Raw genomic sequence first — 21,200 nt, forward strand, 5'->3', positions numbered from 1 at the left:
ATAATGAGTCCAAGATAATTTTTACTTCAAGATTGTATAATATCTTATCTAGAGCTCAGAACTGTGGTTCAAAGTTTTTTTATTTATTTATGTATTTATATGTGTATTTATTTGGTAGAGATGAGGTCTCACTATGTTAGTCTGACTAGTCTTAAACTCCTGGCCTCAAGTGAATCCTCTTACCTCAGCCTCTCAAAAGTACTAGGATTACAGGGATCAGCCACTGTGCCCAGTCAGTCTGGAGTTTTAAAGGGACTTTAGAGATCTGCTCCAGCTAGACTAGAGAGCATGTGACATTAAATTCTGTTAGTGATTATCAAACTCAGTTGGAATGGAGAGAGACAAAGGAGCTGTTGTAGCTTATGTATCGATGATGTACCTTTGCTACAGATCATTATGGTTTCCTTCCCTCACAGCAGGAGAGATCAAATTCAGGGTTCTGATAGTGAAAATATTTTCATTTAAAATGTATAATAGGTCAGTAAAAACTACTGGTTAGAAGAACCTAGCTAGAGAAATGTTTCTATTTTTGTATTATGCTATTTTGCTTCCTCAAGTAATATGTATAAAGAAGCTGAAGTGATGGGAGCTAAGCCTCCCACTTTCATTAACAGACTGGACAAGGAGGATTAGCCTTGTTCTGATGGACAGTAGGGGAAAACAGGGCAAGAACTCAGGGTACCATTCAGGGCACTGGTACTAGGGTAGCAATGAGATACCTGCTGATGGTTTGGATGATGCTTTGAAGTCAACTTGATTCCTACCACTTCCCATGTAAGAAAGAGCCAAGCAACTCAAAATGGGGGCCTTACATGGGAAATAACTAGAGCCACCATGGCCAGTCACAGCCATCCTGATGAGGTTCTACTTACCTGGATAAAAGACTACCTAGTTCTGCAGAATCACTGTCATTCTTGGGGGAAGATGCATGTCTTTTGGTTCAAGAATTTGCTCATAGATGATAGGGCAAAAAAACCTTGTTAGAATACACGGGAATGCTCCTTTTATTTCATGTACATGAGTAGATTGTGAAAAGGAGTGGAGTTAATCTTTTATATATACTGACTTCCTCAAATTCCTTGTTTTTGCTGTTAAACTATTTTTTCCTTTTTTATGACCACTTGACTTTTATGACTTTGACCACAAAATTCTAAGAACAGGAAACTAATTACTAAACCAAATTAAATATCACTGTTTGAAATAGTTCAGATATATATTTAAATATTACATTTTGATAATATAGTAAAAGCTTCCTATCTATAACCTCGGGGAGGGAGTTGTTCTGAATAGATATACTTTCAATACTTTAGGATTTGAATCTTTATGTACACAACGATTTTTACTTTAATAACTTTATATGGTTATCTTTCTACAGTTTCCTGACTTCTTTTACACAGAATGCTGCACATAAGTTAACCTTTTCTTGATGACTCAGAGTTGTCATTGTGGATCTCAATTAGAAAACTATGCTACAGAACAGAAAGCACCCTCAGGAAGTTCAGAGGTATGTAAAGGTTGATTTCTTTGGTATTAAAAGGCTGCTGTGTGTTCCAAGTTTTGATGTCTGCTCAATATATATTTTGTCTGTCAGGCTTTCTTTTCTTTCCTCTCACTATGCTTACTTCAGTTCTGGCTTCTCTTAATTTATTGTTTATAATCTGTTATTAATTGGAGGCTAACTAGTAATGAGACTATTTCACTTGATAGCAATTTGCTAGGTCCTAGACACCATCGTAGGTGCTGCGGATACAGAGATAAGCCATGATGCCCCTTGCCTTTATAAATCTCAGTCTTTGATATGATTACAAGTCTCCACATCCAATACTACCCAGAGGTATGTAGCCCAGATAGTAATATAGAAGAGAAAGAGTCGGGTTACTTAATTTGGAATGGTGAAGATCAGCCTGCTTTTAAAAGGAGCCAGTTGTTAGCTCAGCCTTTAAGAACAGTAGGAGTTAACCAGATAAACAAAAGGTATTCCAACTAGAGGAAGAAGGAACATAAATCTATATAATTTTATAAAAAGTGTGAACAAGTCACCCTCAGAAAGAGTATCTTAGATGCCCAATTGAGAGGACCATGAATTTTTATTTTTTTGAGAAAGTCTCACTTTGTCACCCTTGGTAGAGTGCTGTGACATCATAGCTCACAGCAACCTCAAACTCTTAGGCTCAAGTGATTCTCTTGCTTCAGCCTCCTGAACAGAGGAGCTATGACTACAGGTGCCCATCACAATGTCTAGCTATTTTTAGAGATGAGGTCCTACTCTTGCTCAGACTGGTCTCAGACTCCTGAGCTCAGGTGATCTATCCCCCTGGGCCTCCTAGAGTGCTAGGATTATAGGTATAAGCCACTGCGCCCGGCCATGAATGGATTTTTGAGGGTAGGAATAGTTTTGATACTAATATAATTATTTTATAGGTTTTGAGTTGTATTCTGGATAAGTGAATTTTCCAAATAGTTGAGTTTCAGGTAATGGAAGTGTAAATATATTTAAATAGTTCTTACTGTATGGAACATACACAGGAGAGAATTTCTTTCTATTTGTAGGACTGGAGGTTCAAAGATTCCAACTGCCAGAAAATAGCTTTCTGTTTTAAAGTTGATAAATATTAGCAAAATTTCAAAAGTACCTTAAACAATAGGAAAGCTTTTTCCAAGAGAAGTAATTTTGCCCTTTCTACTTATATTATTTTCAAAAACATTGTAACGCTTAGCATTACTTCAAGAATATTAAGAAAAGGTATTAACATATGACAATATTTTGACTATCAGGAAGTATTTTTTTTTTTTTTGAGACGGAGCCTCAAGCTATCCCCCTGGGTAGAGTGCCGTGGCATCTCGCTCACAGCACCTCCAACTCCTGGGCTCAAGCGAGTCTCCTGCCTCAGCCTCCCAAGTAGCTGGGACCACAGGCGCCCGCCACAACGCCCGGCCATTTTTTGGTTGCAGCCATCATTGTTGTTTGGCGGGCCCGGGCTGGGGATTTGAACCCGCCACCTTGGGTGTATGTGGCTGGCGCCTTAGCCGCTTGAGCCACAGGCGCCGAGCCTATCAGGAAGTATTTTAATTCTAGAAGCACAGAGAGAAATAAATTTTGAATAAGTGACACACTGGAGGTTCAAAATTAGCTTTAAAAATAACAGCTTGGGGGAAAGGTTCATGGACTTTAGAAAAATAGATTAACACAGAGAAAATGTCTAAGTAAATCTGATGAATATATTTCCCCCCTTTAATCAAGAGCCACAATAAAATACAAAGCCCATGACATTCTGAATACTAACAGGCTGCACATCCAGAGCAACAGAAAGTCATTAAGTATGGCTAGTATATATATAACATACGAAAGGAATTCGTTTCATCTCATTAACCTTGGGGAAGTGATCAGAAATTATTATAAATGTGTACCCTTAACACATGGGTAATTTGTATAAATAAATACCAGATTCGAGAGGGAGTTTAACAGCAACATTTGTTTTAAAAAAAAATAATTTAGGATTTATGGTTGATTGCAAGATCAACAGGAGCCAGTAGTGTCATGTTCAGTTCTGGCACTATCCTTTGTGGACAGTGAAGAGATTCAGAACCAGTTCATATGAGGAATGGTTCAATTCATCTAAGGAAATTAATTTGGACAAAGCTTAGGGGGATATGGTAGCTGTCTTCAAACATTTGCATGGTGATCGTGTGGAAGGATGAAAATTGTTCAAAGTGGCTTCAAAATAGAATTAGGACAGCTGACTGAAAGTTACAAAAAGACTTTTAAATACTTGAGTAGTTTTCTGAAAATGAAATGAACTATACTAGGACATAGTAAATACTTTTCCTTCTGAGGAGTTAAACCAGAGCTCAACCTTTTGTTGGGACTATTACTGGAGAATTCAGTCATTAGTTATAAGACCGGAGAAGTTAAAAAAAACTCCCTTGGAATCCTGAGAGTCAATGATTCCATGCATTAAACTGTGCTTTACTACCTGACCCCTTGGTCAGTCTTCTAATCACCAACAGAAAGTTTTGAATTAAGGAAAATAAGCTGGTATTCCTTGAAACTATACTCAACTTCCAGTTTTGCATGTTATTGGAAATAATTTTCTGGAAAAGAATGTGAAACTAGAAGAAAACTTAAACATAATTTAATTTTAAAAGGCAATCTTGTGAAAAAATGATTTAAAGAATATAACTATGACCTATGGCTCATTTTTCAGAAGGCAGCCTATTTTATTACTCGTTAGGATTCTAGCTACAATGAACTAAGTTAAATGGAATGTCCTGGGTAAACAGATTATTGTTTTGATATTTATCATTTGTCAGATATTTGAATTTAATATAAGCATTCTTGAAAGATGACAAGTTTTAAAAGGTTCTGTTGATATTTTTCATAGTTTTCCTCTTTGCAAAGGTTGGCAGTACTTGGTAATAGAAAAGAGAAAGCGCTGACCAGAAGACTGATGGTTTGCAGGATGGGGAACTAAGTAATTTTCAAAACTAGAGTACAGAACTAAAAACAGGGCAGCATTCTGAACTGGAGTTTATTGAAAGGAATAAATAAACAAACATAGTAATTGAATCTGTAAGCCACCTCTGTGCAATGGTAAAGAAAGTTCCTACTTTAACTTTTTTCTTCTTTTTATTCTGGCATGGGAATTTAAAATTATGTTTTGCTTTAGCTAATAATAAAATCAGCCTGCATTCATATATGTTTGCTCTTTGCACATACACATATTGGTAGCTTAAACAGATTCTTTGAAAAATAGAAAAAGGAAAACAGTATGCAATTATAAATTAGCCATCAATGTTTATTTAGAAATGGCTAATCCACACATTTTAGATTTTACCTCATTTGGACAATTCAACTTTTAAAAGCTCTATGTCCTAAATATTACCTTCTTTGAATATCATTTTAAATCTCTTTATATAGGGCCCCTTCCCTTAAATGCTGGGGCTATGAAGAGTAAAAAGGCAGAGGTTAGCTGGGACTAAGGCCAAGTTTTGAGACTAATTGAGGCAATATAACAAGACCTGGTTCCTATTTCCCGAAAGACAAAGTCTGTCCTTAAGGGACTAAAGTTCTAATTATGATCACACAGTTATTAAATTTAAAACAATCTGATGGCGCTTTTGGGGGGTGGAATGAGGTATGAAATACCGAGGTTGGGTCAATAGTTAGCTTGAAAGTTTTACACCAGCCTGAAAGTGACCAGGTTTTGACAGAAGCTTTTTAAAAAGTGGTCTTACCTCCAGCTACAAGTCCAGACTCCCCTAATTGAATAGCTACCCCAAAGCCCCCAAGTTTAACAGGTGCTGAGTTTTCTTTTGAGGCGAGGAGAACACAGTGGGGCTGAAAAGAAAAACAGATAAAAAATAAGCCTAAAGATAAACTGAAAATGAACAATTCAGTTTTGACAAAATTAAATAACATGACAATACAATAATAACACATTAGGAACTTCTGATTACTTAGATGCTTGAATTATTTGTCCTATTCTCACTTTTGGATGATTTCTCCAAAGACAGACTTGTTCCATCCAATATTTTCAGGAATTATTTGCTAAGAATTACTCAGAAAGCATGGATTTTCAAGAAATACAGATAGATACATTTTCTGCCCCCAAAAGGGCATGTATCTATCTGTATTTCTGCCTTTATATGCAATATTTTCTTTCTTCTTTTTGAGACAGATGCTCACTCTGTTACCCTGGGTAGAATGCTGTGGATCATAGGTATGAACTACCACTCCTGGCCCTTTTTATGCATTATTTTCTTTCTGTGAGTGATCATTAAAATTTAAGAAAAAAATATATTTTATACTTCCTGCCGATATGTTTCTTGAAACCCCTGTCTACCTATAAAGCCATTGTATCTTGGCCACTGAAGGATACTAATGACCCTTTGTTTGTCCACCCTTCCCATCCACTTTTCTTTATTCATTCCACCTCTAAGTAAAGGAGTATTAAATGGATGGGTCAAATTTAGTGACTTCAGTTGAGCCTTGCTCCCAGGGAATTCATTGCTCTCCCTGGCATGTCATTTTTCTGGATGTGCCTTTCCTCTCTGTAGAAGTGGGAAGTGAGAAAGGAGAAGCGGAAAGGCGCCCACTTGGCTGGCCCCTAGTCCAGGGCAAAGACATCCTTCCCACGGAGTACCTATTAGACTAAGTATCACAAGCTTTGTTATAATAATGAGGGTTTCTTTGTCAAACCATGTCCTCTGCATCTGTCTCATTCTGGGATCTTGCTGAGGCTGGTATCAGGGTCCTTTGGTCTCTGCTCAAATACTGTGCGCCCCAATGTGACTAACACTATCTGATCTGCTCTCAAAATGGACTAGTGAAAAAGATAAGCCTCTTTAGGCACAGAAGACAAAAGTATTTTTTCTTTTCTCCTATACTTTGTCATTCATAAAATGAGACAGTTTTAGATCAGTTTTAGCCAACATGGTAGTGGGTATGAAAAAAAAAGTGTGCAATAAAACAGAGCTGGTGCTACCAGAGAGATAGATAGATTTTTGATGATGATACGCAGAAGCAGAAGGGATCCTTAACTTTGCACAGTGAGAGAGAATCAGGATTCTATTTTGGAAGTAATTTTTTTTGTCCAAAGAAGTTCAAAAACCTTTATAGTACAGTCTAGTACAGTGGTTCTCAACCTGAACTTTAATACAGTTCCTGTCGCAACCCACAGGAACTCTATTAAAGGGTCGCGGCATTAGGAAGGTTGAGAACCACTGTTCTAGTAGAAAGAGAGATGAGCTCTCAAATATAAGTGTGTATGACTATGTGAAAGTGAGAGAAAGAGAGGAGGAAGCAAATGTGCAGTGGATAAACTATGAGATGACACCAAAGTAGCAAGAAGAGTATATGGGAGAGCAAGTAAACCTCTACAGAAATTCACTGATAAAGACTGCTCTAAGAACTTCCAGCTGGTTCAAAGAGAGATCAATGACAGCAGACTAAATAAAAGGAATACTCCTAGTAAAATTCTAGTGTGGGACACAGCAAATGAATGAGCCTAGAAAAGGATGGGCATGACACAGAAGAAAATACAAACTGGACCCAAACAGGGTCACAAGGTCTCCTGGCCATGCCTGTGAATGTGTTTTTATTACTTTTTTAGGAAAGAGAAGTAGAAGCTTTGATTGGAAGCCAAATTGGAATGTACGCCCTTTATGGTTTGTTGACTATATTTATGCTTAAGTTCGTGTTATTATGAAATCTACGTAATTCTCACCAGTGTAGATGCAGTCATTCTCAATAAAGCCTTAAGTGAGATAAATGATAAAATTTGAACTTAAGATAGAAAATAAACAAAGAAACCTATAAATACAAAGTAATATAGTGTAAAGCCTAGTAGTGGTAAGTGTCATGAGGTAAAATTAAGTTGGTGAAGAGGTAAATGATATAGTAATAGGTTTGGGGGCTAGGGAGCTGCTATTTTCATTGCAGGGGTGGGATGTCAGAGGAGGCCTCTTTAATGGGGTACTATCTGAATCGAGAACCAGAACGAAGCGAAACAGCAAGTTTTAGGCAGGAAGGATAGTCAATGCAAAAGTGCAGAGGTATGAGGAGGGTTGGTATGTTTAGAGAATTGGAAGGAAGCCAGTGTGTCTAGAAGAGAACAATAAGCAGGGGACAGAGTGGCAGGAAATGTGATCTAAGAGATGATCAAAGGTCTGGGACCATGACTGGCTGAGATGGGAAACCACTAGAACATTTTTTTTTTTTTTTAAAGACAGAGTCTCACTTTGTAGCTCTCGGTAGAGTGCTGTGGCATCACAGCTCACAGAAACCTCAAACTCTTCGGCTTAAGCAATTCTCTTGCCTCAGCCTCCTGAGTAGCTAGGACTACAGGTGCCTGCCACAATGCCTGGCTATTATTAGAGATGAGGTCTTGCTCTGGCCCAGGCTGGTCTCAAACCTGTGAGCTTAAGCAATCTACCCACCTCGGCCTCCCTGAGTGCTAGGATTACAGGTGTGAGCCACTACACCCGGCCCACTAGAAAGTTTTGAACAAGGGAGAACTATAGTCTGTTTTAGGTTTTGAAAGGATCACTCTGGCTTCTGTGTGAAGAGATTGCAGGAGCACAAGAGTGGAAGAAAGGAGATCAGTTAGGTTACTGCAGTTGTCTGGGCAAGATTTTGTGGCTTGGACTAGCCTAGAGTGATAGAAGCAGAGATGCTGAGAGGTGGTCAAATTCTATTTATGTTCTAAAGATAAAGCTGACAAGAACTGCTGCTGAATATGGGTGTGAAAGAGAAACAAGGTAAGTATGATAATCAGGTTTTGTTCTGAGCAACTTAGTAAAAATAAAGACACCATTTACTGAAATGAGGAACACCAGGGGAAGAGTTTGCATGGGGGATTAAGAATTTAATACATATTAAGTATGAGATCTCATAAGATGGGGTAAAAGAGAGGCTGGGATTAGAGGTATAAATTTGAGAAACAACATGCAAATAGTATTTATAGCCAAGGTAATGAACACAATCACTTAGGACATGACTACTGATAGAGACAAGAAAAGTCAGAGGATTGAGCCCTGGTACACATGATATGTGAAGTCAGGAAGATGAGAACAATCTAGTAAAGGAAAGAGAATGTGAAGCAGGAGGAAAATCAGAATTTGATATCCAGAAGCCAAGTGAAGAAACTTTTTCAAGTAGGAATAATTACCAGTAATAGTTACTAAGGTCATTGAAAATGAGAACTGACCATTAAATCTGACAACTTGGAAGTCACTGGTGACCTTGATAAGAGTGGCTTTAGTTAGTGGTATGATATAGACAAAACCCCCATTGGACCAGCTTCATGAACAAATGGGAAGAGAAGATATAGAAACAGTATATATAGGTATCTTTCAAAGTTTTCCTATACTAAAAATGGAGAAATGGGATGTAGCAAGAAGAAAATGTAGCTGAGGATGTTTCTTTTTTTAACTTTTTAACATTTACAATTGGAGAAAACAGATTAATAAAACTCCACGTACCTATCATCCAACTTTAGCAATTATCAACACTCGGCCATTGTTGTTTCATCTGTCCCCTACCATTTATTACATCTTTTTTTGCTGAAATATTTTAAAACAAGTCATATAATTTACTGTTAAACAGTTCACTATTTCTGATATAGGACTTAAAGTTAATATTATCATATCCAATAAAATGAGCAATAATTCTTTAGTAGTTGTGTAGCAAAGGGTGGGGTCAGGAACTGACCTTGAGGAAGAGGTTTATCCACATCCGGTTAAGGTACCAACCAAACATGCAAAAACAAACTGTTGGTGGGGTCAGTTAATAACATTAAGTACTTAGTCCACATTCAATTTTCCTTGACTATCTTAAAAATATCTTTTTACAGATAGTTCAAGGAAGTTATCAGACTCCTAGAGTCTTGCAGACTTAAAGGGGTGCCCAATGGCTGAAAAGGAGATACTCTGAGCATCAAAAATTTTAAAGGCAGAAATTGGTACACAAAGACACATCAAATATATAAACATCTGTAAGTTCATAGTAAAAACACACACAAAAAAGCCCTTTATTGGTCACCTCTGGAGGTTACTTAGAAACCAACTTGGTATTCTGGAAATAGTTCATAACAATTTTACTCATAACATCTAAACTAGAAATAGCCCAAATATCTATTGAACAGGAGAATGGGCAAACTGATATATTCATACATGAAATACATAACATTAAAAAGAAATGAAGTACTGATCACAGCAAAGTGGATAAATCTCAGAAACATGCTCAGTAAAGAAGCCTCATATAAAAGAATACATACTGTATGGTTTTATGTGTATGAAGTTCTAAGATAGGTAAAACAAACCTACAGTGCAAGAATATCAGAATAGTGATTTGCACAGGGTTGGTGGCTAGAATGGCCACAGAGGCTGAATGTATGGGAAGGAAATAGGGGAGGTTTCTGGAATAATAATATCTTCATAGGGATTACACAGATATATGCAATTCATCAGAACTCTAATGGTATTCCTGTGCATTTCACAGTATGTAAATTTTTATCTTAAACATAATTTTAAACAGATATTAAATTCCAATGATATATGTGCTGAAGTGTAGTAAAAAGACAGATTGTGGGGATAAATAGATATTTGATAAAGCAAATGTAGCAAAATGTTAATTACAGAATCTAGGTGGTAAATATATGACTATTTACTATACAAGTTTTTTAATTTTCTGTATGTTTGATAGTTTTTGTAACAAAATGTTGAGGAAAGCCTCCATTTTGGAACCCCTACTTATAGACCTAGGTATCAATGTCTGCTAACATCATTGAGTGAAAAATTGATGGCAAATCTTATAATGATGAGTCAGACAGATAACACCTGAACCCACTGCTCAATCCTATCACTGAAAATAGGACAACCGGACATTATGTTCTCCCAGGGCAATACAACACACCTCCTGTGAAGTACTAGTTCTAGTTTAGCTTTAGCGCATAAAACTAAAACTGAATCCTAATATAATCAAGATTCTACATCTACCTATCAATTTACAGGAAATACAGGAGAGTAAAGAATATATTAAGTGCCAAGTACAGATTGTGGAAAATTCTGCAGGGAAAATTATGTACTATTTTAACACATCAATGGAATGAACATTGAAAAAAAGGCACAAAGAGGGGGTATCTGTTACAGTATGTGAGACTTAAGAGACAACACTATGACTGCATTAATGTACACAGCTATGATTTAATAAAAAAATTTTAAAAAGAGATAACACTATGAAATGTAATGTGTGAACCTTGGATCTCTCAGGTTTGTCTTGTTCATTTCTTGCCCCACATCTTAAACCAGCCATTTATTTAACCAGCCCCATTTCTTTTTAGTGGGAAAAGATATTTAAACCCACTCTCTGAGTACTAGGCATATTATTACTACTGGGTTGTTATTACTTTGACTTTTCAATGGATGGAGCTGAAAAATATGTGTTTTTTTATGGATACTGACATCTTTTCCTATTAATTATAGAATTTTTACTTTACTTCTTTGATTTAGCAAGGACACTGTACCCTTGAACAACACAGGCTTGAAATGCACAGGTTCACTTGTATGTGAATTTTTTTCAATAAATACATTAAATTTTTTTTTGAAATTTGTGACAAATTGATAAAACTCACAGATGAACCATGTAGCCTAGAAATATTTTTAAAATTAAGAAAAAGTTTGGTATGTCATGAATGCATAAAATATAGAAGCTAGTCTATGTTATTATTTACTGCCATAAAATATATATGCATCTATTATAAAAGGTTGAAACTTATCAAAACTTACACATATGACCACAGACCACACATGACGCTATTCACAGTTGAAAGAAATGTGAACAAACCAAAAGATGTACTATTAAATCATAACTGCAAAAAATTAACTGTAGTATGTAATACACTAAGGTAATAATTTCGTGGCCACCTCCTATTGCTTTTGCAGTAAGCTCAAGTATTGTTTTTGTTGTTGTTGTTTTGTTTTTCTTTAATAGAGACAGAATCTCACTTTATCACCCTTGGTAGAGTGCTGTGGTGTCACAGCTCACAGCAACCTCCAACTCCTGGGCTTAGCCAATTCTCTTGCCTCAGCCTCCCAAGTAGCTGAGATTATAGGCTCCTACCACAACACCTGGCTATTTCTTTTTATTGTGTTGTTGTTGCAGTTTGGCGGGGGCCGGATTTGAACCCGCCACCCTTGGTATATGAGGCCAGCTCCCTAATCACTGAGCCACAGGTGCCACCCTCAAGCATTGTTGACTATCCATTTAAAATGCTGTTTGATGCTAATCATCTCTGTACAAGCAGTTCATCTCCAGTAAATTGCATATCACAGTAAAAGTGATCTCATGGTTCTTGTGTATTTTTTTTTTTATTAGGTTTAGTACAATAACATAAACCTTGAATAACACCACAGGACCCATATGAAGAGCCACTACTGATGCTACAAGTACTCCTAAGAAGTAGAGAATGTTTCATGACATTATAAGAAAAAGTTGAATTGCTTGATATGTACTGTAGAGGGAGGTCTATAGCTACACACCACTTCAAGATAAACGAGTCCAATGTAAGGACCATTACAAAAAAAAAAAAAAAGGAAATTTATGAAGCTGTAGCTGCAGCTGCATCAGCTGGTACTAAAACTTTGCGTTTTTTGTGAAATGACCTTTTAATACAGTGGTTCTCAACCTTCCTAATGCCTCCTAATGCTGCGACCCTTTAATACAGTTCCTCATGTTGTGGTAACCCCCAACCATAAAATTATTTTTGTTGCTACTTCATAACTGTAATTTTGCTACTGTTATGAACTGTAATGCAAATATCTGATTTGCAGGATGTATTTTCATTGTTACAAAGGGGTCACAGCCCACAGGTTGATAACCGCTGTTTTAATATATTGAAAATGCAGCTTCTATGTATATGTAGGATTGCTATAAGAAAGGTATATGCTATATATTCTAATATGATTGGAGAAAAAGCGAAGCCATTATATGACAACTTAAAGCAAAAGTTAGGTGAAGAACTTAAAGCTGGGCTGGGTGTGGTAGCTCATGTTTGTAATCCTAGTGCTCTGGAAGGCCAAGGAGGGTGAATCACCTGAGCTCAGGAGTTGGAGACTGGCCTGAGAAAGAGTGAGACCCTGCCTCTAACAAAAATAGAAAAATAATTTGGGCATGGTGGTAGACACCTGTAGTCCCAGTTACTCAGGAGGCTGAGGCAAGAAGATTGCTTGAGTCTAAGAGTTTGAGGTTGCTATGAGCAGTGATGTCATAGCATTCTACCCAGGGCAACAGAGTGAGACTCTGTCTCAAAACAAAAACAAAAACAGAACTTAAAGCTGGAGAAATTAATGCTAGCAAAAGAAGGTTTTGATAATTATAGAAAGAAGTTTGATTTAAAAAATGTCAAGATAATAGGAGAAGTGTTTTCTCCTGACCAAGAGACAGCAGATGAGTTTCCCAATGCCACTAAGAAAATCATTGAGAATAAAAGATATTTGCCTGAACACATTATTAATATGGATAAAAGTACTGTATTCTGGAAAAAGATGCCACAAAGGAAATTTATTAATAAGAAAGAGAAGCAAGCACTAGGATTTAAGGCAGGAAGGGAAGGACTACTGTTTTGTGCAAATGCAATCAGGTTTATGATTATGACTACCCTTATCTATAAACCTCCTAACTCCTGAACCTTGAAAGGAAAAGATTAACAACAATTGCCAGTGTTTTGGTTGTACTACAAGAAGGCCTGGATGGCAAGAACCCTTTTAAAGTTCTGTTGATATTGGGCAATGCCCTGGGCACCCAGGACCCCATGAATTCAACTGAAAGCATTAAAGTTGTCCACTTGCTACTTGCTGCCAAACACAATTCAGCCTCTAGATCAGGGGGTCATAAGGTTCATTACATATAGTACTTTATGGGAAGGATTGTCAATACTATGGAAGAGAACATGGATAGAAGGAACATCATGAAAGTCTGGAAGCACTGAAGATGCCATTGTTATAGGAAAAAAAGGGGGTGAATATCATTACAAATGTCATCTAGTCTTCAAATTATAAGATTGCTTTAGAAAACAAGTGCAAGTTCTTAAAGGAATATATGAAAATATACTAAAGTAATGTATAGATTAAAGAAAACTTAAAAAAGATAAAGAGTAAAATAATTCATTACTAAGATTTTCCCACATGGGGAATCTAAGTGAAAGATATCTGGAATTTTTTTGTACTACTTTTGCAGCTTTTTCCTAAGTATAAAATTATGTACAAAGAATTCATTCTATTTTAAAGTCACTTAAAAGAATTCTCCTAGTGGTTATGGTTTCACTTTGTAATACACTTAGTTTCATTTATTTTAATTAGACTTTGACTTAATTTGGTATTTTAAGTATATAAAAGATGTCCACAGTTCCAAAATGAGAATTGGAAACACACCCAGCAAGGTCTAGCTTTTGTCTTCTTTTCCACCCCCACTCTTCCCCTCCCCACTGGTTACTTTTTATTAGTTTTTATTTTGTCCCTCCAATTTTTTAAAGATAAAATACATATAAATATTCATTTCTTTTTGTAAAACAATATATGGTATAGATGATTCCATAGCAGTACACAGAGATTTTTATGGAGGAATGTAATGCACAAGGCGGGTGTTGGCTCTAGTGATAGCAGAGAAAGCAGGGTATGGGGGCACCTGCTAATGCAGGCAGATGAGGACATAGGAAGATGAGGAAGTTCTCTTCCGAGAGCTACTTTTTCAGTGAAACAAAAAGCAAGCAGCAGGTGGGAGTAGGGGAGTGGGGATTATTGGCAGTCTGAGAAGAAACAATACAGATGTGAATAAGTATTTTTAAGAACAGGAGAATGAACTAAGGCAGTGCTTCTCAAACTTTTGCATCAGAATCAAACAGATCCCTGGGCCCTATTCTCAGAATTTCTGGCTTATAGGTCTTGAATGAGGTTAGGAACACACATTTCTAACAATCTTCCGAGTGTGTTGATGCTACTGCTCTGGGAGCCAGATGTTGAGAACCACTGGACTAAGGAAATACACCAGGATTGCTGGCAGCTCAGGGGACTACTTGAGATTTATGCCTCAGCATGACTCTGTGTTTGTATCCAGTGGTCCTCATTTCAAATGGCAGGGTTCTGGCCTGAAGTAGGTGGTGAGGTGAATTTAACCAGGATTGGGATTAAGGATATCAGTAATAGATGGCATCAAATAAGTATATATATTTATTTCTTCTTTTCTACTTCCATCTTTATTTATATAAAGAAAAACCTTATACCAACAAAAAAGAAAGAGGAAGTGTAAAGAGGATATACAGGAACGAGCCGAAAACACAGAGACAAAGTAGAAAGTTCAGAACAAGCCTGGTACAAAAGGACAAATACTATATGATTCTACTCAAATCAAGTTTCCAGAGCAGTCAAAATCATAGAAACAGAAAGTAGAATTATGGTTGCCAAGGGCAAGAAGAAGGGGGAGGGGAAATCGTTTTTATTGGTATTGAGTTTCAGTTTTCTAAGATGAAAAAGATAGAGATCTATTGCCCAACAATGTCATATACTTAACACTACCAAGTGATATATTTAAAAATGGTTAAGATGGTATATCTGATGTTATATTATTTTACAACAATAAAAAATAAATCCTGCCAGACCAATACAGTAACCATAACCACCTTCCTTCTCAGAGGTTGTAATGGGAAGTAAGAGCTACAAAAGACTTGTTCTAGCAATTAAAAAACATCCTCCTCCATGTATATTTATAACAAACTAAAAGTTCTGGAGAGTATGATATTCAGAAGAGTATACCTAGAAATAATTAGAATGTTAGATAAAGCCCAACAGAGTTAAATATTTAGTGTAAACAAAGCTGCAAGATAACAATTATGAGGAGGATAAAGCTAACTCTTCTTCATTTCAAACGACAACAAAAAAGGGAAATGACACTAAACTGCAGGGCCAGCAGTTACATAGAGTGGTTAAATACTGGACTAGGACCAAAACAAAAACTGCAGAATTCCACCACTATTTTCTTTAAGATATAGGAGATGTTTTAATTTACTTGGGAGAGTTTATCATAGTGATAAAAAGGATAAAAATCTCATCCAGTCCTAAAATTGTAAGATTATTTTGAGAAAATGAATCCAAGGTCTTAAAGGAATATATAAAAAATATACTAAAATAATTTACAAATCAAATAAAATTTAAAAAAATGAAAGAGTAAGCTAATTACTAATATTAGTATAATTTAATACAAAATGCCATCTTATCTGAATAACTTAATTTCTAAAACTAATCCAAAAAGAAACAAATTCAATGCTTTGCTTTAGAAGCATACATGCATACATCATTTCTTAGGAAAAAAATACATATTTCTGCTTAGAATTTATACAACTTTTTTATTTTGAGGGGAGAAGAAAACTTTCCACAACTGTCAAGTTGAAAAAAATTTAAATAATTTAGTAAAGTTAAGTGATTGAGCTGAAAACTTGTTGCATGGTGGTAGCACCTTTTAATATTTTCAAAAGGAATCTAAGGGTTGTTATACTGAAAAAAGAAAGAAAAGAGGGGGGAGAAAACCCCTATCACCACATGCGAATATAAAAATGAAGAGAACCCTGACCAATTGCATCACGACCTACCGGATGGAAAAGCCCAGCTGACACAACCAAGACAAGTCTCAGTGTCTAGGGAAGCTTGAGGTTCAGCTTCTTCTATTCAGGCAAGCCTGGGCTGTGAGTATTTCTTCATTTCAACTACATAAATGAGCCTTTATTTTAGCTAAAATTTGAACATTCAAAATGAAACCTGATTTATGGTGATAAGACTACTCTAAAACCAGCAGTTCTTTGCTTTTAGAATCACCTTGATTTCAACTTGAGGGTGTGATTTTTTAGTTACTTAAAATACTTTAGGAGATTCAAGGTATTTAAACTCATACTGCCAATATAGTCACAATGTTTATACTGCATTTGTGTACTGCCTAACTATTTTCAGATCTACTTGAATATACATCTTATTTCTAATGAATTATAAATTGTAACTTACTTTATTGTTGTCTCTTTATTGTTAATTGCTATGATTTCTTTATTAATTTTTGTTATTTTATATAGTAATTACCAGATCATATAAATTTCAAGTTTGGTGTTTCAGAAGTAAATAAGGTGAATATAGAGAAAAGAAAAAGCAAAATATACTTTAGTTCGAATAACTACAATGTTTTAAAATATGGGTTTTGGGGGACACAGTTAAGTTTAAAATGAAACTTAAGATATATTACTAATAGTATTTTTCCATAGTAATATGCTTTTAATTTTCATTTTATATGCAGCAATTAATGCAATTTTTGAAGCATGGCCTGAATAGACTCAGTCATTATCAAGCCAAACTAAAAACGTTGAGAGGTTGCTACCATTACCGAATAGGTATGTATTTCAACAAAGCAGTGTGATGTTTTCACAAACATACCCAAACTGTATTTAAAATGCTTCTGTGCATTTGGGGTTATAGTGGAATCTGCTGGGTTCTGGAGGTATAGCAGCTCCTACATGAGCCAGTTGACAAAAATGGCAGGAATGGGGTGGTAGTGTAGGGATCCATACCACCACACTGTGAACTTGCAAACAGGATTTGCCAAGTAACAACATTTAAAAAACACTTACTGTCTACTATTAGAAAACTATTATGGGCTTGGCACCAGTGGCTTAAGTGGCTAAGGCGCCAGCCACATACACCTAAGGTGCCAGCCACATACACCTAAGGTGGCAGGTTCAAATCCAGCCCAGGCCCATCAAAAACAACAATGATGGTTGCAACCAAAAAAAAAAAAAATAGCGAGGCGTTGTGGCGGGCGCCTGTAGTCCCAGCTACTTGGGAGGCGGAGGCAGGAGACTCGCTTGAGCCCAGGAGTTGGAGGTTGCTGTGAGCTGTGATGCCACGGCACTCTACCCAGGGGGATAGCTTGAGGCTCTGCCTCAAAAAAAAAAAAAAGAAAACTATTATGGTCACTTTAATGTAGCATACAGGTTGTAAGTAATGTCCACTGGGAAAGAGTCCACTGGGTGAATACAGCAGTTGATTTCTTGTATTCACTGGCAATTTTTAACATATCAAACAAGTCATTTTTAAAATGTCAATAAATCATCTTAAGAATAGTGAATGAGTGACAGTGTAATATGCCAACTGATTCAGGAGACGAAAATCCACCACAAAGTGGCTAACAGAATCTGTTAATAAATAATCGGATGCTAGCCGTCTAAGATATGGTTCTAAATGATGGCAATGATTACTTTTTAAACAAATGTATTGTTTTTGCTTTATTTTCTTTAAGCTTGACACTAAAGTAAAACCAGAAAGGTATAATGGCAAACTTGTCCAACTATTACTTATTTAGTTTATTTGCAGGTTAGAGTTGAGGCAAATGGTTTCAGAATATGTGCTTTGCGCTAACTGCTTTTTAGAAACGTTTATTTTTTTAATGGAGACAGAATCTCACTCTGTTGCCCCAAGCTAGAGTTCCCTGGCATTAGCCTAGCACACAGCAACCCCGAACTCCTGGGCTCTAGCAATCCTCCTGTATCAGCCTCCTGAGTATCTGGGACTACAGGCATGCACTACAATGCCTGCTCAGCTAATATTTTTCCTTTTATTAAGTCATATACACATAGATCATGAATACATTTATGAATTTGTGGGGTACAATGTGTTGATTTTTTTATAAAATTTGGAGTGTTTACATCAAACTAATCAATGTAGCTTTCACCTCATTTACTTAATTATTGTGTTAAGACATTTAAGTTCTATTCTTGATAGATTTGACTTTTTAGAAACATCTTGATTATGGTTATTGGACCTAGAAGTAAGTTTGAGAAGATATGCTTTGGGGGGAAGTGCTGAGCATCCTGATAAATGATTTGTGATTCTGTAAACTTTGGATTTATTTACTTAGGATAATGGAGATAACAAGGAGAAAGATTAATACACCTTTGCCAAAGAAGTAAAGCTAGATGGCATAATTTCTTCTTAAAATTACTAAGGTGGATAATGTTAAAGGAATCATGTCAAAATACTGCTGACATAACTCAGTATTAATAAAGAAAATGTTGATCATATGTGATAAGAAGGGGAGAGATTTGGGCACTGCCATTTAAAAGTTGTACAGCTGGGCCAGGCAAGGTGGCTCATTGCTGTAATCCTCGCACTCTGGGAGGCTGAGACAGGTGGATTACTGGAGGTCAGGAGTTTGAGACTAGCCTGACTAAGAGGAAGACCCTGTTTCTGAAAACTAGCCAGGCATTGTGGCAGGCGCCTGCTGTCCCAGACACTCATGAGGCTGAGGCAGGAGGATCACTTGAGCCCAGGAGTTGGAGGTTGCTGTGAGCTATTATGCCACAGCAGTATATCAAGGGCAACATAGTGAAACTCAAAAAACAAAAATCTGCGTGGCCCATTATTGTTTTCCTAATACCTTCTTCATTATGGTATTGTAAGGATTATGTGAATGAAATGACATAAATATGCTTAACACAGTTTTTGGTATACAGCAAGTGATAAATAAATATCAGTTAATGGCTTGGCTTTCTAGCTCAAAGGTTCAATTCTGACAGAACTTTTAAAGGAAATCAGTGGCTGAAGCCCACTCTAGACCAAATAAATCAGAATTATTTAAGGAAGGAGCCAGGCACTGTTATCTTTAGAAAGCCCTGCAGGGGATTCTAATGTGCAGCCAGGGCTGAGAATCACTGAGAATCCCCTCTACAAAGTACTCAATTAGTGACAGTCTTGAACACCTCCCATAGTAAGACCCCTGCTGCCACCTAAGATGGCATTTTGTTCTAAAAAGTCATTTCCTTAAAATAGGTAACATCTGTCTCTGCAATTTTTATGACTAGTCCCTGTTCTGCTTTCTGGAGACAAATGTAACAAGGTAAAACACGTCTTTCTCTCCATGGCTTTGTAAAGCATTTTCATCTCCAGGGTAAGGTGCTTATTTCCTTCAGCTTGCTTCCATGACATGATTTGAGCTTCTCTTTTCCCCATTTGGGCTAGGGCCTTTCTTTTCTAAGTGTGCTGCTGAGGATGAAACACTGCATTCCAGGTGAGATCCCTGACAGCTTGAGATAGCAACAACTTAGTAGTAACAATTTTCATTTCAGATACTTCCTATCTAGGAATTCATACAAAGAGGGGGTTAGTGTTGTAGCCACATCATACTACTGATGGAGCAATTGCAACTGTGTTCCTGTTAAAGTAGCTGAAGCCTTTTCTGTACTTGTACAATCGATTTTCATATCTACATGTAAAACTTTACATGTATTTCTATAAAATTCTCTTTTGTTCAATAATATTCATTGTGCCAAGCACTTGGTACATGAAGATGAACAAAACTGACTTGGCTCTTAATCCTAATGGAGTTTGAAATCTAGCCCAGAAAAACAAAAGAGAACCCCAAATAACTACTTATGGATGAGTTTTTCATGTCACTTTGGCTACCTGAGCTCTCAAAGTCATCACTTCCTATGCCGCAGTTCCCTTTCACCAGTAGATATATGCTTATAACTAAGCCAATGAGAGTTCCCTAAGTAACCATGTAACACAGGTCCCTCCACAGATGCCCTTTTCTCTTCCTGATGATGTAGACTGCACTGCCAACTTCATTTTTGGCAGCTCTCCATTCTTTCTAGGTTGTACTTTCCTTTTACAATCTAAGATCAGAGAAACATGCCTGTAAGTTTCTATAAACTTTGTAAAATCTGCCTTCCTACAGTTGAGACATATGGCAGACTAGACTTGGTCCTCCCCTCCTTCCTTTTCTCCCTCCACTTTCCTGAATTGTGGAGATGGGCTCTTAAGGATTACATAACTTCCTCTTCACCAGCCAGTTCCTCTTCCTTGGAATCAATTCCCTACACATCACAAAATATTAACTCTGAAAGTTCCCTCTACCAGAATGGTTTCTTCTTGATCAAATTATAGCTAAGAATTTTAAGAAAGATCATGTTTTTCCAAATATTTCTCTCTGTGCATAACGTCAAATCAGGAAATTAATTATTATAATTCAAATCCATTAATTACAACTTTATAGAAGTGTGCTCCTACAAAAATGTTTTACTGAGAAAAGGGTCACTATCTTACTTTTATTTTCCACACAGTACTTAGCCAAGTGTGAAATATTTACTAAAATAAGGTTAATCAAAGAGTATATATATATATATTTTTGAGACAGAGTTTTACTCCCTTGCCCTGGGTAGAGTGCCATGGCATCATAGCTCATAGTAACCTTGAAATCTTGGGCTCAACTGATCCTCTTGCCTCAGTTTTTCATTTTTAGTAGAGATGGGGTCTCGCTCTTGCTCAGGCTGTTCTCAAACTTATCTGCCTGCCTTGGCTTCCCAGAGTAGTAGGAATACAGACATAAGCCACTGCACCCGGCTAAAGAATGCTTATTAAAGTTAACTTTTATTGCACTTGAGACTTAGAAAAAATTAAGTTATTTGCCCTTGGTCACAGAGTTAGGCTAGGTCTGATTCTGAAAACCTTGCACTGGATGTCTTTACATTATGCCTGCTAAGGGGCTGCTAAAGAGAAATAAGGCAGTCACTTTAAGAAAGAAATGTGAGGCTCGGCGCCTATAGCTCAACCGGCTAAGGCGCCAGCCACGTACACCTAAGGTGGCGGGTTCGAATCCCCAGCCCGGACCCGCC

General features: G+C 36.8%; 1 protein-coding gene across 4 annotated transcripts in view; it reads right to left on the reverse strand.

The window, feature by feature from the left end:
* The window catches only part of CASK (calcium/calmodulin dependent serine protein kinase), a 406,622-nt gene that overhangs the window by 144,714 nt on the left and 240,708 nt on the right, over window positions 1-21,200 (reverse strand). For all 4 annotated transcript variants that reach the window (XM_023507605.1, XM_003800989.2, XM_023507604.1 and 1 more), the window contains exon 6: window positions 5,236-5,338. In XM_023507605.1, coding sequence (XP_023363373.1) covers window positions 5,236-5,338 — 103 coding nt within the window. The remainder of the gene's footprint in view (window positions 1-5,235; window positions 5,339-21,200) is intronic.

The sequence above is a fragment of the Otolemur garnettii genome, unplaced genomic scaffold (genome assembly GCF_000181295.1).
Source record: "Otolemur garnettii isolate 467f Iridium unplaced genomic scaffold, OtoGar3 scaffold00192, whole genome shotgun sequence".
Lineage (NCBI taxonomy): Eukaryota > Metazoa > Chordata > Mammalia > Primates > Galagidae > Otolemur > Otolemur garnettii.